This window comes from Lepidochelys kempii, chromosome 1 (genome assembly GCF_965140265.1).
Source record: "Lepidochelys kempii isolate rLepKem1 chromosome 1, rLepKem1.hap2, whole genome shotgun sequence".
Taxonomy (NCBI): domain Eukaryota; kingdom Metazoa; phylum Chordata; order Testudines; family Cheloniidae; genus Lepidochelys; species Lepidochelys kempii.
In genome coordinates this window covers 288,577,338-288,595,766 of record NC_133256.1, presented here as the reverse complement: position 1 = coordinate 288,595,766, position 18,429 = coordinate 288,577,338, and the positions used below count along the sequence as shown (strand labels likewise).

At 44.3% G+C, this 18,429-nt stretch overlaps 1 protein-coding gene across 4 annotated transcripts in view; it reads left to right on the top strand.

The window, feature by feature from the left end:
• The first annotated feature begins 277 nt into the window (after positions 1 to 277).
• The window catches only part of MSRB3 (methionine sulfoxide reductase B3), a 147,286-nt gene continuing 129,134 nt past the window's right edge, over positions 278 to 18,429 (top strand). For 2 of the 4 annotated variants that reach the window (XM_073327877.1, XM_073327876.1), the window contains exon 1: positions 278 to 581. In XM_073327877.1, the coding sequence (XP_073183978.1) occupies positions 396 to 581 (186 nt within the window). In that variant the 5' untranslated portion in view covers positions 278 to 395. The remainder of the gene's footprint in view (positions 582 to 18,429) is intronic. The other 2 variants (XM_073327875.1, XM_073327879.1) reach the window with 2 other exon arrangements.

Below are 18,429 nucleotides of genomic sequence, written 5' to 3'. Positions count from 1 at the left end.
ACAAAAACTACTGTTGAAATTAGCACTTTGCAGTCTCCCTGCAGCCCGCAGGGGAGCTGCCTTGGAGTCGGTGGTATTAACAGCCTGCTCCATTTTCGCCGCACCATCCTCGCCCGGTGAGGCGGGGCTGCGTGAGACCTTGCCGGGCTGCCGGCTGAAATCACGGCATGGCTGTGCTAAAGCCCATGGAGTAATTCCCCACCCTCAGGCGGAGAGACCTCCGCGCCTGACGCAAGCTGGCAAGGGCGCCGTCCTGGGCGGGGGGGGTCTCCCCGCAAATAACACGCGGGTGCTGTTTGCTCCAGGGGGAGCCGCGGCAGCCCGGCCCTGCGGCTGGGTTGGCCCCCGGCCGGGCGGGGCAGGCCGGAGCTGGCCCTTGCACTCTCCGCGGCTCCATGCTCATATTTGGCATTAGAGGCCGGTGCCCAGGAATTTCCCGTCATGCCTCCCGGGGCGGCCGGGCCCGTCATTCTGCTCCCGGGGGTGGGCAGGGAGCTGCTGGCGGGGCCGCCCCATGCGCGCTCGGCCGCCCCCGCCGCTCCTCTCGCTCTGCCTGGCGGCCGCCGTGGCACTGGTCGCAGGTAAGAGGCCCGCGGCCCTGCCCGAGCCGCCCCCTCCCCGGGGTAGGGAGCCACTTGCCGGCCTCGCTTCCAGAGCCGGCCCGGCCCGGCGGCGCTGAGGCTGCGGCTGCCCAGCGCGGTGCGCAGGAGGTGATGTCTCTGCGCGCGGGTGCGGGGAAGACCCCGAGGGGGCAGGAGGCTGAGAGCGCGGGGGTGGTGCAGGGCTGGGGCTTGGCGGGGAGAGGGGCGGCAGGAGCAGCCCCGGGGGGGATGCAAAAGCAACACCTGCAGTGCGGGAGGGGGGAAACGAATAGCCCCAAGTGGCTTGGACAAGCTGTTCATATTCAGCAGGAGGGGACCGGGCCCTGGGAGGCAGTGGGGGGCGGGGCGGGGCAGAATGACAGGAGCAGCACCAGAAAGGTGGGACCCTTTGGAAGTTGGGGCTAGGCCCAGCCTGAGCTCACCAGGGGGTGCAGGTCTCTGCAGGGTTTGTATCAACCCCACATGCTTTCTTGGGGGAAAGAGGGAGATGGCCTTTGCTGCCTTTCTTTGTAGTACAGCAAACTAACTAAGTCTTCCAAAGGTAAACACACAAAATAGAGAAACTGAGAGTGGATCCAGTCACTCAGCCTTTGATAGGTAAGGCTCTGTTACTGCTTACTGCAGAGCCCTTTGGAGCTGAGAGCCTAGCACACGTTGGCATCCTACAATAATAGTGGGATGCTCCAGTCAACGTTTACCATATTTAGTGAATGTTAATAACCAGGCACAATAATTATAAAGGAATATTGTATTTTGGAATTAGTGCCTCTGTAAAATAAGTGTTAGACTTCAGATGGACGTACAATATTTTTTTAGAGACTGATGAGCTGCCTATGCCCTTACTTTAGGAACAGTTTGAGCCTTATATTGCATATGTCATGGTTTGTCAGTTCCCTTAACTTTCCCCTTTTTTATAATCAAGATGGTTCTAAAAGTACACTGCTTTGAAAGATAACCAAGCAAAATATCTACAGAATACGGATGGTTTGCCTTAGTGATATGGGGCTCAGTTGATGGCTTGCAGTCCATAAATGGTAGCTTGGAATCCACCCACACTGTGGCCTAATGCCAGTTATTTTGAATCCAGTGTTTAATGCTAAGAATCTTTCTTGTTTATATTTTTGTCCTTGCTGACTTGTTACCAGTGCTTACAGTCTCATTTTTTTTTTATTATTTCTTTCTTCCTTCCTTCCTTTTGATTTCCCTGCTGCATGCCTTTGCAGTTTTGTCATGGTGCATGGGCTGCTTGTCTGGCAAGTCTTGTTAGTTGCATTGCTTTTTGAGGTTTGATTCAGGATATAAATTTCATGTGGCTTTTAATCCTAATCAGGCATTTGTTCCTAGTTTTTAAGATACAGTAATGGCCTGCGCTATTTTAGAGATTTCTCACTCTAGAAAAACAGTATTTAACAGACTACAAAAAGATATTTAATCTGTATAGGGAATTAAATATGGTGAACAACTAATCACATTGCTAAATAACCCAGGAAGGTAAGTGTCTGTCCTAGCAAAAATCTGGGTTACAGAAAAAGAAATATTCAATAAATTAAACAGAGAATCTCTGCTTTGGGATTGGAAAAAAATGTTATAGGTGGAGTCTTTATTTTCTGTAAATCACAATGTGTGGATGACAGTGAATAAAGTTTCAGAGTAACAGCCGTGTTAGTCTGTATTCGCAAAAAGAAAAGGTGTACTAAGGTGCCACAAGTACTCCTTTTATTTTTAGAGAATAAAGTGTCCACTTGAGAGAGATCTCTGTGTAACGTTCTGCTGTGACTTTCACAAAGTCATTTAAGTCAAAGGAGTCATACTATATATATCAATCTGGAATTTGGGTTCTTGGTTTACTTTCCTTTCTCAATATGTCTTTGGTTCTTCAGAAGTCACCTCAGATGGATCCTTTAGGAAGAAAAGTGTAATCATATATTTGTCTGCACAAAGAGCAAGCCATCAGCTTTAAACATGTCACCTTTTGTCAACCATATTGGCTTAGGTTTTTGGCTTTGGCTACAAAGGGCTTGTCTACACTTACATTTTATAGTGCTCTAACTTGCTGGCTCAGGGGTATGAAAAATCACCCCCCTGAGCGCAGCAAGTCTGAGCGTTTTAAAGCACTAGTGTAGACAGGCTCCGAGCACTGGGAGCTGTCCTGTAGAATAGATAAAACCCCAAGCAGATTCTACAGGATAAAACCCCATCTATGCTACAGGACTCTCTTGGTGACTGGGCAGTTAGTAGGTGTGTTATAGCAGAAACTCCAAGGAAGTGAAGCTTGATAAATTGAGGAGGGAACTGATTTTTATGGAGATTGTTTAAAACTTGGAAGAAAAGATCTCTCAGTTAAGGATTCAGTATCCCTCACAACTGCGACTTAGGACTGAGAAGACACAATATTGGAACTGTTATTAGGAGGAAAGCATCTTTTTCTCAATTACACAGTTTAAGGCCTGAAAATTGAAACCAGATTAGCCAGAAACATGTTCAAAGACAGTTCTTATTAGCAAATTGCTAATAGTTTCCCTAGCTGTGCAGACTTAAGTCCTAGTATAGCAAAATTTTGTAATATGCTGAAAGGCATGGTTCATCCTTGTTCACACTGGACAGGGGAAGTGGCCTTCTCAGTAAGTTCTGTGTTTAAACACGATTCAATTTGTAACTGTAGTATAGGCAAGACAGGCCTAAGAGCGGACTACTATGCAGTTTCCCACCTGACTATCCCAAACACCCAACCATGTGGATTAGTTATTTTGTGTTATCCATAGTAGATAGTGATCTCTTTAAACCTTAAGTAGCAGTCTAGCAAAATATATACATGATAATAATGTAATTGCATTGTTAAGAAGCGCCGCCCCATCCAAAGGATAAATGAGTAACTTTACACATTGAGTCTGGAAGTTTCTCCTGAAGGACTCTCTGATTCACTGCTCCTTCCAGGGAGAGTAAATGACTATAAGTTTCACCTGACAGAACACACCTCACTAGTACCAGAAAGTGACAATAAAACAGATGAAGACTGGCTGCTAAATAACATTAACTTCACTCGGACTGCACAATGAAAAAGAAATCTTCAATGCAGGACACCTAAAAACTTCATGAGGAAGCGATCTATGCCAGTTGTAGCCAAAAGAGAACATCCCAACAAATGTTCAGTTTTGGTTGAAAGGCTTTCCTATGCCCCTTTTCCTGTGCATCTTGAAAATTCCATATTAGGCCAGTGTACAGGCAAGGATGCTGCTGCTGTGCCAGAATGAAACCCAGGGTAGTTCAGGCAGTCTAGGCCGTTTCACGTACAGCACTTTAAGCAATTGTGTAGGGGAAGAGTGAAATTGATTTATCTTGGGTTGGATTTACAGTGGTCTTTGAAGCTCCTGAGGGTGAAATTGGCTAGGCTTTCACCAGTTTCAACACTAGGGGAGTTGGCAGCCCCCTCCTGTGAGTATGGGGAATGGAGTAAGTGAGAAGAAGCACACTCTCTGAAGGGACCACAGTAGGAGGATGACCATACAAAAATCCAGAAGGGATTTTAAGGAGAGGTGAAATGCATGAATCCCCCTGCCTCAAACCAACCGAAAGGGTAAGGTGCCCCAAAAATACCAAGATAAGAGAAACAACAACCCCTAAAGTAGAGAGGGAATATTGAGTAAAAATCCCAGGCTGAGAAAGAGACCCAAAAGATTTCTAGAAGAGGAGAGAAATTAATTTAAAAAAAAAATTGGGAAAGGAGAAAGAAGGTACAGAGAGAAAATACAAAAAATATTAATTTTAGAATGAAAATTCTGTATTTGAATCTTTTAGCTGTTAGTGTTCTAGATATAATCGTACCAGTAGCCAAAAGAGGCTCTGAAATAAAATTTAAGCATGGGATGGTGTGACATACCAGGGTACAATCCAGACTAATGAGTAGCTGTGTCACTCCACCCTGTAATCTGGGGTGCCCTTTACAATGCCTTGCTGCTGTAGCCTTCAGCCTGGACTGCTCACAAAACAGCCTTCAGCATGTAAGTCACTCCCAGCTCTCTCTCTCTCTCTCTGTGGTGATGTTGTTGTTGCAGCCAGCCACACTTTGGCTCTTAGCAGCCTTAAGATTTCCACAGGGTGACCCCAACAACTCCTAGTCCAGATTTCTCCCCAGAAATGTATATCCTGTACTTCCCAGCCCTGTCCTGGACAGCACAAATATATTGAGTACATTATTCCTTTAAGGGAATAATATGGTCAGAACTTGTTACCCCAAATGGAGTTACCCAGACACTTCAACTTGAACACACTGGATTAGCTAAAAACAATGAAACAAATGTATTAACTACAAAGAGAGCTCTTAAGTGAGGAGAGTAATGAGGCATGAAAGTCAGAAATGATTACGAGAAAAATAAAGATCTAACACTTCCTGGAGCCTAACATAAAAACTATATTAAATTCAAAGCAAAGTTTTATTCTCACCACCTGCTCTTGGCAGTCTTACTGATCAAACTCTTTAGGTCAGGACTCCTCCCTCAGAATCCTATGGCTGCTTCAGGTGTAGTGAATGTAATGGGGGAGGAGGTAAAAGGGGGTGCTTTGGGCTGCATGTCCCTCCTTTTTATAGTTTCAGTCCCCCTCTTGAAAAACATTTTAGCTGAGACCTATGGGACAAAGAATTTATGTGGAAGGATATTCCCTGCTGGCTTTTTTCACCTGTTTGTTTTCCCTCCCTGCTTGATGACTCTGTTTACTGCTTAAATGTAAATTAAGGCAAGCATATATCCCTTCCTTTGTTTAGGGCAGACCTCATTTCTGCCTGGGAAGGGCTGTGGGGTTTGGAACATGTGGTAATAACATCATGCAGGGGAATCTTCAAACTTCACATTATGCGTTGTCACAAACTTTACTGGGACAAAACTGACTAGCCAATTATGAGCTTTCAAATGATATCTTACAAGGCACACTTTGTACAAAGATTATTACAGTAGTGTGAATACAGGGAAGTATTCTATCACAGATGGATTGTGGGATCCCTCTGTGGTGACAGAAATTAAATTAGAGACCTGTCCAGTTTCTCGGATGATAGCACTATGCCATGATTAACAGGTGCAGCATCTCCCTTCTTCTGCCAGGGTTCCCTGGACAAAAAAAAAATCTGTTTCAGGCCTTCTACCACCAGTCAGTTTTAACCCCTCACCAGAAAGCCACTTGATAGAAGTGGTAGCATTTCATACACTCTCCCAGTAAGAAGCACACATGGTGCCAGTTAATCATTTTGTCTATGTAACTGCTTTAATCTCTCATCAGGTTACATTCTGGTGTATATACAGTATGTATAACTAAAATTTTAAATACAAGTCAAGAAATTCACAGTTATGAGGAAGTGATTCCCCTTCTTTCAACTGTCAGGAGTGAGACAGATTTCAGCACTGTTAGTGTGAATGTGTGCAATATAAACAAGTATGTTCGCTGTGGGAACCATAATTTTAAATGTAGCTAATTCTTGTGGGATTAAAATCTTAACCTTAATATGTATTCAGAAAAAGATAATGAAACAGTAGTAACAGTAGCAAGATATTCTTTACTGCAATAGTACTTCTAAAAAAAACATTTGAGAAAAATGTAATGCCCTGCATGCTCTTTGTGCGTCAGCATGCACACCTGCTTTTACTGACTGAAGCACAAAGAAGTTAAGTGATTTTCCTGTGATCACACAGTGAGTTAGTACCTTAATCTGAAATAGAACACTAGAACCACCTGGCTTGTAGTCTTCTGCTCTATTTATCATTCCTGGTCATAAATTGTGAACAGCTTTGCCATTTGACTTGTGGAGTTGAGAGATGAATTGAATCAAACTATTTTAGCAGTTGTTGAATTGCTATGTGTATAGGATTGCAGTGGATACTCTGTAGTTTCCTCAAAATCTGTCTACTTAGTCCTTTTTAATTTTGAGCACTTGTCTGAATAAATGCAGTATTTTTTTATTGTTGTTCAGTTGTTACATAAAATATAGAATGATGCATTTTCATCCAAAACACGTAGCAGTTCAGTGTAACATTTTTTCCAGTGCAACACTATTTGCAATATAATAGGTGGCAATCCCTTGGAGTTTGAGGATGATCATATTCCGTGAAATGATAACCAGTTATCGCTGGTGGATCTGCAGGTGGCTAATAAGACCAGTTGGGGATCCGTAGATATTATCACAGTTGGGGGTAGATGTTTCCCGATGGAAGGGGCAGATCTGGATTATTGAGTTGGATGCAGCATATTCCTTCCTCCTTTTTCATTTCTCCATTTCCTATTGTCTTCATTGCATCTGTTGATGTTGCACTTCTTCATGTTGGCTTTGAGGGTGTCCTTGAAGTGCTTTTGTTGCTCTCCCCTCATCTGTTTGCCTTGGCTCAGGTGTGAGAATATGACTTCTTCAGGAATCGATTGTCTGGCATTCGAAGGATGTGACCAGCCCAATAGAGTTGGTGGCGGGTGATCATAGCTTCAGTGCTAGAAGTTTTGTTTTGGTCCAGGACACTGATGTTGGTGCATCAGGCATCCCACTTAATTTGGAAGCTTTTGCAGAGACACCATTGATGGTATCATTCAAGAGCCTTGAGGTGTCTACTGTACATGATCCAGGTTTCGGCACCCTATAGGAGAGCAGGAATAATGATGGCCTGGTACATGAGAAGCTTGGTTTGGTTCTTGATGTCACAATTTTCAAATACGTTTGATAGCTGCAGTGATGTATAGGAGATGGTGTTGAATCTCCTCAAAGTCGGCTTTCTGCGACAGATAATTACTGAGGTAGGGGACGTGCTCAGCGTCCCTCAGAGTCCTTATGTTGAACTTGATTGCAGGAGCAGGATCCTGAAGGTTCAGAGCCTGCTGGAGGAGCACTTTAGTTTTCTTGGTGTTGGGTGACCTTTGGTTCTTGTTTTATGTTGAAGAGTAAACAGTTCCTGATTCACTTTTTCCACAGTCTCTTCACAATTTTGTAGACTTCTATCATATCCCCTCTGTAATGGAGCGGACTCACCCGTGCAGTGCCTCCTACTGGTCATTGGGAATTAGCTCTTTTCCAGCCTGGAGCACCATCTGCAGGCTGGTGATCCGCACAGCTCTGGCCCCCTTGTCCCTCACAGACCCCAGTACCCCTTCCTCTGGGGTTCTGCCCCCTGGCAGTACCTCCACACACTGCCTCTGAGTCTTCCCTTCCTGGGGAACCCCCAACCCACTATCCCCACCTTGCCTCAGTCTGGGCTACTGCCAGTCATCCCCAAGCCTCCGCTCCCTGGGGCAGACTGCAGTGTAAAGGCCACTCATCATAGGCAAGGGGGTTCGGACCTGTTGCCTTCCTCTGCCTCCCAGTACCTCTATGGGCCTTGGACCAGGCCCTACAGCCTGGGGAGTTGCCAGCCTGGAGCATCCTGCTCATTCCCCAGCCCTACTTCACTCCCAGTACTCTGTCAGGTAGACAGCCAGGTTCTGCCTCCCAGCCTGGAGAGAGACTCCCTGGGCCTCTGGCTCACAGCCTTTTTATACAAGCCAGCTGGGGCCTGATTGGGGCGTGGCCCAGCTGTGGCTGCATCCCCAGCCACAGCCCTCTCCAGGGCTGCTTTTGACCCCTTCTATTTTAGGAGCAGGGTAGCCACCCTGCTACACCCTCTTAGCTGTCTCTTTTCCAAGAAAGTGCCATTCTTTCTAATCTCGCATCATATGAAAGCTGTTCCATACCCTTAATAATTTTTGTTGCCCTTCTCTGTACCTTTCCCAATTCTAATATATCTTTTTTGAGATGGAGTGACCAGAACTGCATCAGTATTCAAACTGAGGGCATACCATGGATTTATCTAGTGGCATTATATTTTCTGTCATCTTTCCTAACTGTTCCTAATGTTCTGTTGGCTTTTTTGACTGACGCTGCACATTGAGCAGATGATTTCAGAGAACTATCGACAATGATTCCAAGGCCTCTTTCTAGAGTGGTAACCGCTAATTTAAACTCCATCATTTATTATGTATAGTTGGGATTATGTTTTCCAATGTGCATTGCTTTGCATTTATCAACATTAAATTTCATCTGCCATTTTGTTGCCTAGTCCCCTAATTTTCCGAGATCCCTTTCTAACTCTTCGCTGTCTTCTTTGGACTTAACTCTCTCAAATAATTTTGTATCATCTGCAAATTTTGCCACCTCAGTGTTGATTCTTTTTTCCAGATCATTTATGAATATGTTGAACAGAACAGATCCCTGGGGGACACCACTATTTATCTCTCTCGACTGTGAAAACTGACCATTTAATCCTACTCTTTTTTTCCCCTGTCCATTAAACAGATATTGATCAGTTTATCCATAGTCAGGATATACCAGATCCTATCATTCCATTCATCCTTCACCAGGAGTTTAAACCTTCTCCATATTTTTAGCAGATGCAATAAAACTGCCATTTTTCAAATATCAAACGTACTACCTGTTGTGTCTTGTCATGGTGTGAACATGCAGGGAGCTTATTGAGCAGTAATATTTTCAAAAGGTGTTGTCATTGGTATTGCATACCTGCTATAACAAATGGATGTATAGACATAATGTTGTGTATATGTAAAATCCACCTATTAACTCAGGGCTTGTCTAAACACAGTTTGTACCAATTAAATTAAATCACTTGAGAAACTGATCCAGTTACATCAGTGCATGTGTAGACCTGCTTAAACCAATGTAAGGGTGTCCAGACAGGGGTTGCACCAATCAGTTTCTAAACCATTGGTTCTCAACCTATTTACCATTATGGGCTGCATATGCAGCTCTCTCTGTGTTGTGTGGGTCGCATCCACACAATATATGTACTATCTGTATGGCCCTGAGGATGTCACATAGGCTGCAGCTGTGTGCTGATTGGGCCGTGGGTTGAGAATGACTGTTCTAGACCAATTTAACTAAAATTGGTACTGTGTGTATGTGTGGAAAGGCCGTAGTTTGAAGTAGGTCAGTTACGCTAAAGTTGGGGAGACAGTTGGAAAATGATCTATTTTGCTGTCCCTATACCAGGATGTTTTACACTAAACTCTCATTAGCATTCATGGAAGTCGAAGAACTAAAATCCTGTAACAGTGGGTGACAAGATCCTTTGTAGTAGACTGCTTTGCTATAAATAGAGGTCTTATACTCTTATAATCCATTTTATAGTTCAGTGCATTCTTCTGAAATCCTGAAAAACTGATTCTGTATTGATTACTGTCCCAGCTAAGAGCTGCAGGGGTTTTTTTGTCTGAAAAACTGCAAGTTTAATTTGACTTTGCAAGTGTCATCCTTGTACCATTTCTGGTGCTGTCCTTTGTTTTTGTTTTATTTTATATATTATTTCAAGCACTTAGAACAAATATGTTAGACGCTTCACAGGGGACACATAGAAGAGAGCTTTATTAGTAGTAGTAGGAGGAGTAAATATTTATATTATGCTGTTGTAGGGCCCCATTGTTCTTGGTTCTTTACAAAAACAGAAAAGAAATAATCCCTGTCCTGAAAACACAAACAGATGGAGGATGTGGAGTGGAGGATGTAGATACAACACTATAAGCAAATGAGTTTAGTGAAGAAGTGGTACAACTCTGTCAGTGCCAATGGTATTGGAATTCTCGTTCTCTTTTCTCTCTCTCTCCTTTTCTTTTTTATTTAAATAATTGGGTGTAGAGCAGGGGTGGGCAAACTTTTTGGCCTGAGGGCCACATCTGGGTATGGAAATTGTATGGCTGGCCATGAATGCTCACAAAATTGGAGGTTGGGGTGCAGGAGGGCGGGAGAGCTCTGGCTGGGGGTGCGGGCTCTGGGGTAGGGCCAAAAAAGAGGAGTTCAGGGTGTAGGAGGGGGCTCCCGGCTGGGACAGGGGGTTGGGATGTGAGGTGGGGTGAGGGCTCTGGCTGGGGTGCAGGCTCTGGGGTGGGGTTGGGGATGAGGGGCTGGGGGTTCAGGAGGGTGCTTTTGGTTGCGACTGAGGGGTTTGGAGGGCAGGATGGGATCAAGGCTGGGGCAGTGGCACAGGAGTGGGGCAGAGGAGCAGGCTCCAGGTGGCACTTACCTCAAGCAGCTCCTGGAAGCAGCGGCATGTCCCCTCTCCAGCTCCTACACAGAGGTGCAGCCAGGCAGGTCTGTGCGCTGCCCCGTCCATAGATGCCACCCCTGCAGCTCCCTTTGGCTGCTGTTCCAGGAAATGGGAGCTACGGGTTTGGCTCTTGGGGCAGGGGCAGCGTGTGGAGCCCCCTGGTTGCCCCTATGTGTAGGAGCCAGAGGGGGGACATGCTTAAGGATTTTCCTACACCCCCCCTGCATTTCCCCCCCCCACACACACACACAGTTCTGTGAACTGGTTACATGCAGTGTTGCCAATTTAATGATTGTTTGGAAATTTGAATTGAAACATTAATACACACTTTAAAAGCATATAATGTGTATGATAAAATACATGTATCTGAAAAAGTATAATAGGTTTGAAAAGTATGAACATAGACTAGCTTCCTTATACAGCTGTTGGTTTTTCAGTTGTTGACAATGTCAGTGCATTCATGTCGGTGATGTTGGCCAACCTAATAATTTTAAACTATGATTTGTAAGCAAAGTCTAAATGAGCTCTCCCTGACAGCTAGTGATGAGCTGGGGGGAAAGGCTTCATGACCAGATTGTATTTACATTCACACCTAATCTACCTAGGTATCCAGCAAACAGAGCTGTGTTGCCCAAGTGATAGATTTTGGTTGGGTTTGGGTTATAAATCACTTGAATATGGGGGTGGGGGGAGCTAATGAAATGTTATTTTTATTGTATGAGTAAAGGGCAGTAGAAGTGTACTTAGCCTGTGCTGATTGAGCGCATCAAGAGTGAGGGAGGGGAAAGGTGTTTTGCTTGATGGCCTATCTGAGTCACAAGTACTATTTGACCTGCCCCTCTCCACTGTTTAAAGACAGAGCTGATTAGGCTCCATAGATAGTCTTTTGTTTTGGTAAGTGACCACTACAGCTGAAATCACTGATAATGACCTGCTGTGGGACAGTGTTTCTGTGGAAGAGACAGCCCAGTCTGCACTAGCTGCGAGGTCCCCCCAACTGACAGCTCAGCTGAAAGCACTGAGAGCTGTGTGGAACCTCAAGAGACCAACTTGCAAGGGTCACGGTGCAGGGCCATTGGCAACAGAGCAATGGAGTGAATGGTGGCACAACGAACAACAGTGGTCAGAGCGAACAGTGAGCAGCTGGAGGAACGAGCCAGGTGCCTTCTTACCCCCCACCTGGGGAGTGAACTCAGGTGAAAGCACCTCTGAACTCTGAGTCTCCACTGACCAAGGACAACACTGGTGAGTGTTAATGAGGCTGTTAAGAAAGTTGAAGACACAACACAGTTCATGCAAACAAACATGGCTGTGGCATCATACTTTCTATTTAAGCAAGAGATACCACACACTACAAACTGGAGGCCAATGTTAAGTACATTGTGACTTGTTCATCCTGAAGCTGAACACTGGTTCCGAACAAGACCAGCAAATGCTCACTATCTTCCTGCAAGAAGCTCAGCTGACTGGCTGGAAGCATGGAGTGCAACAGTGAAAGACTCAACAGTTGAAAAAGTGAAGAACTCTCTCACCACATTCAAAAAATTTGCATATGTGGCTGGATGAATGCACTGATGCAAATGGACATCAAGTATTAAGTCATTGTGTACATTATCTTGATGTCAGTGGTAGGCCAGTAGATGCATTTCTAGATGTTCAAGTTATAGAAGACCCATCGGCTGCATCTGTGACAACCCACATCTTAAAATAGTTAAATGTTTGTCGATTGGACCCAAAACAGATGGCTGCTTGTACATTTGATGGAGCTGCAAGTTTCTCTGGAAGACATAGAATCATAGACTATCAGGGTTGGAAGGGACCTCAGGAGGTCATCTAATCTGCTCAAAGCAGGACCAATCCCCAATTTTTGTCCCAGATCCCTAAATGGCCCCCTCAAGGATTGAACTTTCAACCGTGGGTTTAGCAGGCCAATGCTCAAACCACTGACCTATCCCGCCCCCCGTGGGGAGTATAAGCTTTGCTCAGAGAAAAGTGTAGCCCTAATCTCTCCTATACACACTGCAGAGGCCATCTACTCCAACTAGCACTAGTACAAGCTGCAGACTCTTCAAAAGACTTTTAAAAAGCTATAAAATTAATGTCTTCATTTATATTTTTTTCAGCAAGAGTCCAAAAAGACTGAATATCTTGGAAAATATAGAAGATACACTGGGACTGAAGTTCAAATTAGTCCAATCTGGGAAAGCCCTTTGGCTTTCTCATGAGCACGCCTTGGCTGTTTTAAAATTATTCCAGCTGTTATTAGTGGCTTTGGAAAGTATCTTCCAAGATGGGATGGATCTAAGTAGTGAGGCTGGTGGATTACTTTTGCTACTACATTCAGAAAAGACTATTGCCATTCTCTGTCTTGTAAGTCTACTGTTGAAACCACTTGGGTTATTAAACAATGCCATCCAGGCATCTGCTACAACAGTAGTAGATCTTTGTCCAGCAATAGAAGCTACATTTGGATCAGAGAGCTATCCATTGAAAAAGTACAGGAAGAAGCAGTCTCTTACTTCAGTCTAGAAGTTGACTAATGAAAGCATTTATACCGAATCCTTAAGTGAAGAGGACAAGAAGTGTTTGTTAAGCCACCTGAAAAAGTACACAGACTTGATTCTTAAAGATCTACAACAGCAACTTCTGCATTCTACTCAACCTCTACGCAACTTTTACAGATCCCTGTCCTATAAAACGCTGACAGTTGAGTGGAGTGAGGCACTACCAGCAATGGGGCTGCCAGGTGCTCAGGACAGACTAGAGAATTTGAACACAGAGTGGAATATCATACGACGGATGAATGAAGATTTGACTTCAACTTCTTTTTTATCGTCAGTAGTGGTTTGACCCAATCTTTATTCTATGTTTCCTGGGATGAAAGAAGTAGGAATTCATCTCTTGCTACTCCCAGTCACAACAGCTACAGCTGAGCTTTCCTTTTCATCATTGAATAGAATTTTGTGTTCTGAAAGAAGTCGCCTTCTGCCTGATCATGTGAATGAACTAATGAGCATATCAATTGAAGGAATGGAAGTACCGGACACACGAGAAGCCACCAAAGATGAACGCATTGCATTCAAGAAGCTCATTAACAGAGTTGTGCAAAATTATAACAACAAACCAAGAAGGATGTAGACGTAGTGCTTCATAGAAGGCTTGAGTAGCCAACTTTAATTTGTGTGATGATTTTAAAACATGAGTTAAATCAAATAAAATGGTCATGAAATATTTTTCAGTTTTTACTATGGTGCCATACAGCCCACCTTCACCCTAATGGTCTCACCCCTCATCAGTCTTTCCCCCCACCCCCATTTCAATTCTTGGGGAAAACACTGGACATGCTGCTGCTGCTTCTGGGAGCCGCATGGAGCCATGAGACGTGCAGAGCGGGGCAAGCCTCTGATCCCGCTCCCCAGCTGGAGTGCTGGAGCAGGGCAAGCCCTGGACCCCGCTCCCCAGCGGGAGCTCAAGGGCCGGAATAAAATGTCTGAAGGGCTGGGTGTGGCCCCACGGGGCGTAGTTTGCCCACTCCTGGTCTAAAGGGTGGAAGGAAGGGAACAGGGAAAGAGAGAGAGAGAGGCACAGCTTGTCACCTGTCTAGCCATGTTCAGCAAGCTGTTTTCTGTCAGGGAAGGAAGAACATACGAGAACTGTGGAGGAAGCTAAGGAGCTATTGAAGAGCATGGCTAGGTGAGAAAAATCAAAAGGGAACAATAAGGAAGCTAATTCATTTTAAGTCCAGGCTTCCTGAAATTCCTGCTAGAAACCAGGTAAGAGAAAATCAATGTTTAGAAAGTGTGAGACGATCTAGTGGTTTGTCCCAGGAATTGGCTTCATGCAGTGCCCAGCTTTCTGGGCTGAAATTGAATGATCTTAAAATCTGAATGATCAAACTGAGGGAAAACTGGAGAAATAACATATGTCAGGAAAGAGGGGTGGGCAAGGACACAGGTTAAAGAAAAAAATTGAGGTTTCTCAGTTTAGGCATACAACCACCTTGAACCATCTACACTTTTGTATTTCATTTAAAATGTGGATTCTCTCATATTGTAGCTAAGTAATGCTACAGAAGTGAGTTCTTAGGAGTGATATGAAGAGTGATCATGGAAACTTGATGAGTGGATTTCAATAAGGCATTCCAAACACTGGAACAGCATGGAAAAAGGGAGGGAGACATGTTGGAGAAAGTGCCACCCTTATGGAACCTTCTGTCGGCAGAGCAGTGAGGGTGGGAAAGATAGAAAGAGACCAGGTCAGAGGTGTATAAAATTTATTAATAAAAAATTAGACCAGGGCTGATAGTTGCTATAAAAGTCTTAGCCAAAAACCAAGTTTTTATTTGCATGCTCCCACCACTTTGTATATAATACATTTTTTTTAAAAAAAAGTTTGTGATTCCAGGCAATTTTGGGCTTGTAGAACTTTTATGAGTACTCCATGTTTTCTTTCAATGGAACGTATATAGACTGTTGGGCCATAATATGCAACTTCAGCAGTTTAATTCACATGATAGTTCATTGCCACTCTAAGTGACTGTCGGGCTCTACTGTGCTAATGATTTGTGACCAAAGAGATCTATCTACTCAGTAGATGTTGAACAGTTTAGAATTAGCCCTTACTGTTTCTTGAGACAATTTTCTCAGCTTTTTCTTTTAAAAGCCCCAGAATATGCATTGACAACATGTCAGATTATATAGATAGCAAATCTGGTGGGTAGTGGCTAATTCCAAACAAAGTCTACTGTGTACATCTTTTTAAATTCACAAATGTCAAGCTCTGCAAATTGACTTAATAGCCATCTGTCTATATGGCTTATCCAGTCATTGTCTTATTTGTTTATTCAACCAGCTGCTTAAAAATGCCACATAAGTGTCTAAATGATATCTGCTTCAGTCTGAACCTCTAAATATATACACATCAACATTAGAAAATATATAAATATGCATGCAGGATAGCCTCATTTTGAAGCCTCCACTGGTTCTTCCTTCTCTGTTGCATCAAACATAAGCTGTTTGTATTTACTTTTAAAGCCCTTCACAGGCAGTCCCCACCCTACCTATCATCTCTCAGTCACTACTGAATGTCAAAGCTCACCTCTGATCAACCTGTGATACCAATTTCCACTGCCCACTTGTTACATTTTCAAACCAACACTTTCATGCTTTCTCCTATGCTGCCCCTCATGTTTGGAAGGAGCACTCCATAAACATCTGCAGAGCTGTCTCATTATTTACCTTCAGATCCCTTCTCAAGACTCTCCTTTGCTCTGATGCATACAGAAAAATTGACAAAAGTGAGGCTGTTTGTGTGCTCAGACCATTGCCTAGCATGCTGACTACCTTCGCCTCATTGTTTCCTAGTAATCCCCATCTGTCTGTGTCCAGCTGTTGTCTCTTGTCTCAGGCTTTGATTGTAAGCTCCTTGGAGCAGGGACTGTTTTTGTTCTGTTTGTAAAATGCCTAACATCATGGGGCTCCTACGTGCTACAGTAATATAAATAATAAAAACACGTATATTTTTAAAAAATACTACGAAAATGGAAGGGAGTAAACACTGCTAGTAAGTTACTGTTATGGCAGAAGGTACTGGTGGCTTGTGCATTAGGGGTTACTGAGGCATAAACACCCCACCCAGTATGAAACTCTCCATAGAAGACCTGAGAAATGTCCTGCAGTAGTCACATCCAGAAAACTGTTAGATATTTTGTGAGTTAAAACACTCCTCTCTGTTTGGGCCTTTAGACTTCTCTGAGTTTCCTTTGTGTTGCAGAGCAGTGGCACAAAAGGAAGATTAATGGCCCAGCTATCTTTACAGATCACTTAGTCCCAGTAGATTCTTGGACTAGGGGTTTCCTGGGTGTAAAGTGAAGGGAGTGAGGGAAGAAATGGGGCTCAGATGTGTTTAAATTGTTGGGGTGGTTTGAAATTGGAGTTCAAGTCTGAGAGAGACAGAGTCAAAGGCAGTTGCTTCTAATCTTGGGACAGGAAAGAGGTGCCTTATATTAGGTTGCTGTAAGAGAGAGTTGCCTATGTGCAGTCTGTTGCTACCCCATTCAAGGAAACAGGACTCATGTACATTTTGTAAATAAACATATTACACTAAGGAAATACCTAGTTCTGTGTTAGAGTTCTGCTCCAAGTGGGAAACTGACCTGCTAAACCCTGAAACCTACTGCTCAGCAACAGGTTACCAGAGTTGGAGTACATCAGAAGAGCTCTGTGTAACTCAAAAACTTGCCTCTTTCACCAACAGAGTTAGTCCTATAAAAAATATTACCTAACCCACTTTGTCTATCAAATATGGCTGTTTTACTTGCATTCTCAATGAGCCCCAAAGAAAAAATATATTTGTAACCCTTCTGCCAGCTGGAGCCGGTAGCAACCAGGGCCGGGTTCAATATCGTTTTCAACAGTACAACACAGAACCAGCTCGAGCCCCCACCCAATAACATGAGAAAATTACACACTACCCCTGGACACCTCTGAGAGGCAATATTTGCCCACTCTCTAGCACAGAGTCTGAGTATAGAAAATAAACTTTTAATGAAAGGAGGGAAGTCACCTGACATTAATTAGGGAAAATGCCACAGGTGGGATTCATACTTATAAAACTGAGCAGGACACTCATCCCAGAGTGGGTGGGGCAGTGCCTTCTGCCTCATGTTCTTGTGTCCTACAACTAAAAGTTCCTTTTCTGTGCCCCTCTCTGCTTCCTCACCATACCCCACTCACAGTGGGGGTCCTTGGTCAGTGAGGACCCAAGGTCCAGATGTGCATCTATGTGAGTTCACCTCCCACCCGGGGAAAAAGGCACCTTGCTTTCTCTGCCATCTGAGCACTTGCTTTGGCTGGCCACCCCGCCAGCCTCTTGTTCTGCTCACCGCCTCACCAGCCGCTTGTTCACTCGCTGTCAGTCACCTTCTGCTGCCACGTGCCTCTCTGCTGTGATCTCTGCACATCAGTCTCTGCAGTCTCTGAAGTGCATCCGATGAAGTGAGCTGTAGCTCATGAAAGCTTATGCTCAAATAAATTGGTTAGTCTCTAAGGTGCCACAAGTACTCCTTTTCTTTTTGCGAATACACACTAACACGGCTGTTACTCTGAAACTTAATATAACAAAGAGGCTCCTAATGAAGCCTATTTAGCTCTTTCTTTGAACGGTGGAGGGGACAGGTTAAACCAGACAGGGGATCCTTGGGGAGAGTCCACACCTCCTGACTGGGACACCTGTCTCCACCCCGCTTACTTTCACAGGGCTCTGACATTTCAGCCCCTGGCTTAACGCGGGTCTTTCAGCTGAGGGTGACCCCCCCATTTGGGACAGGTTAAGCACAATTCTGCTCCTCTTTATTCATACAATAATGACAACGTTGGTAACAGCAATTCACTACCCCTGAATTCAGTACCAAAGCGATTTGTAACCCAACACCAGCCATAGCTGATTACTTTGAGCAACAGCACTCTATCTGCTGGATATCTAAGCAGAGTAGGTGTGTGCATGTAAATACAGTTTGCTCCTGAAGTCTCTCTCCCTCCCAGCTAACTGTCAGGGGAGAATTCTGCGTACACATTTAATAGCTGGTGTCATTGTCTAAGAGTGCTAGCATGCTTGCCCTGTTAGCAGACTGCTGATTATATGGACTCTGTAGTTCTAGAGAGGATAGTTACCCTGTTGATGTAAATCTTTTGCAGTGGTTCTCAACTGAGGGTGCGCAGAGTTCTTCCAGGGCAGTGGTTCTCAACCAGCAGGTTTCAGGGGGTTTGCCA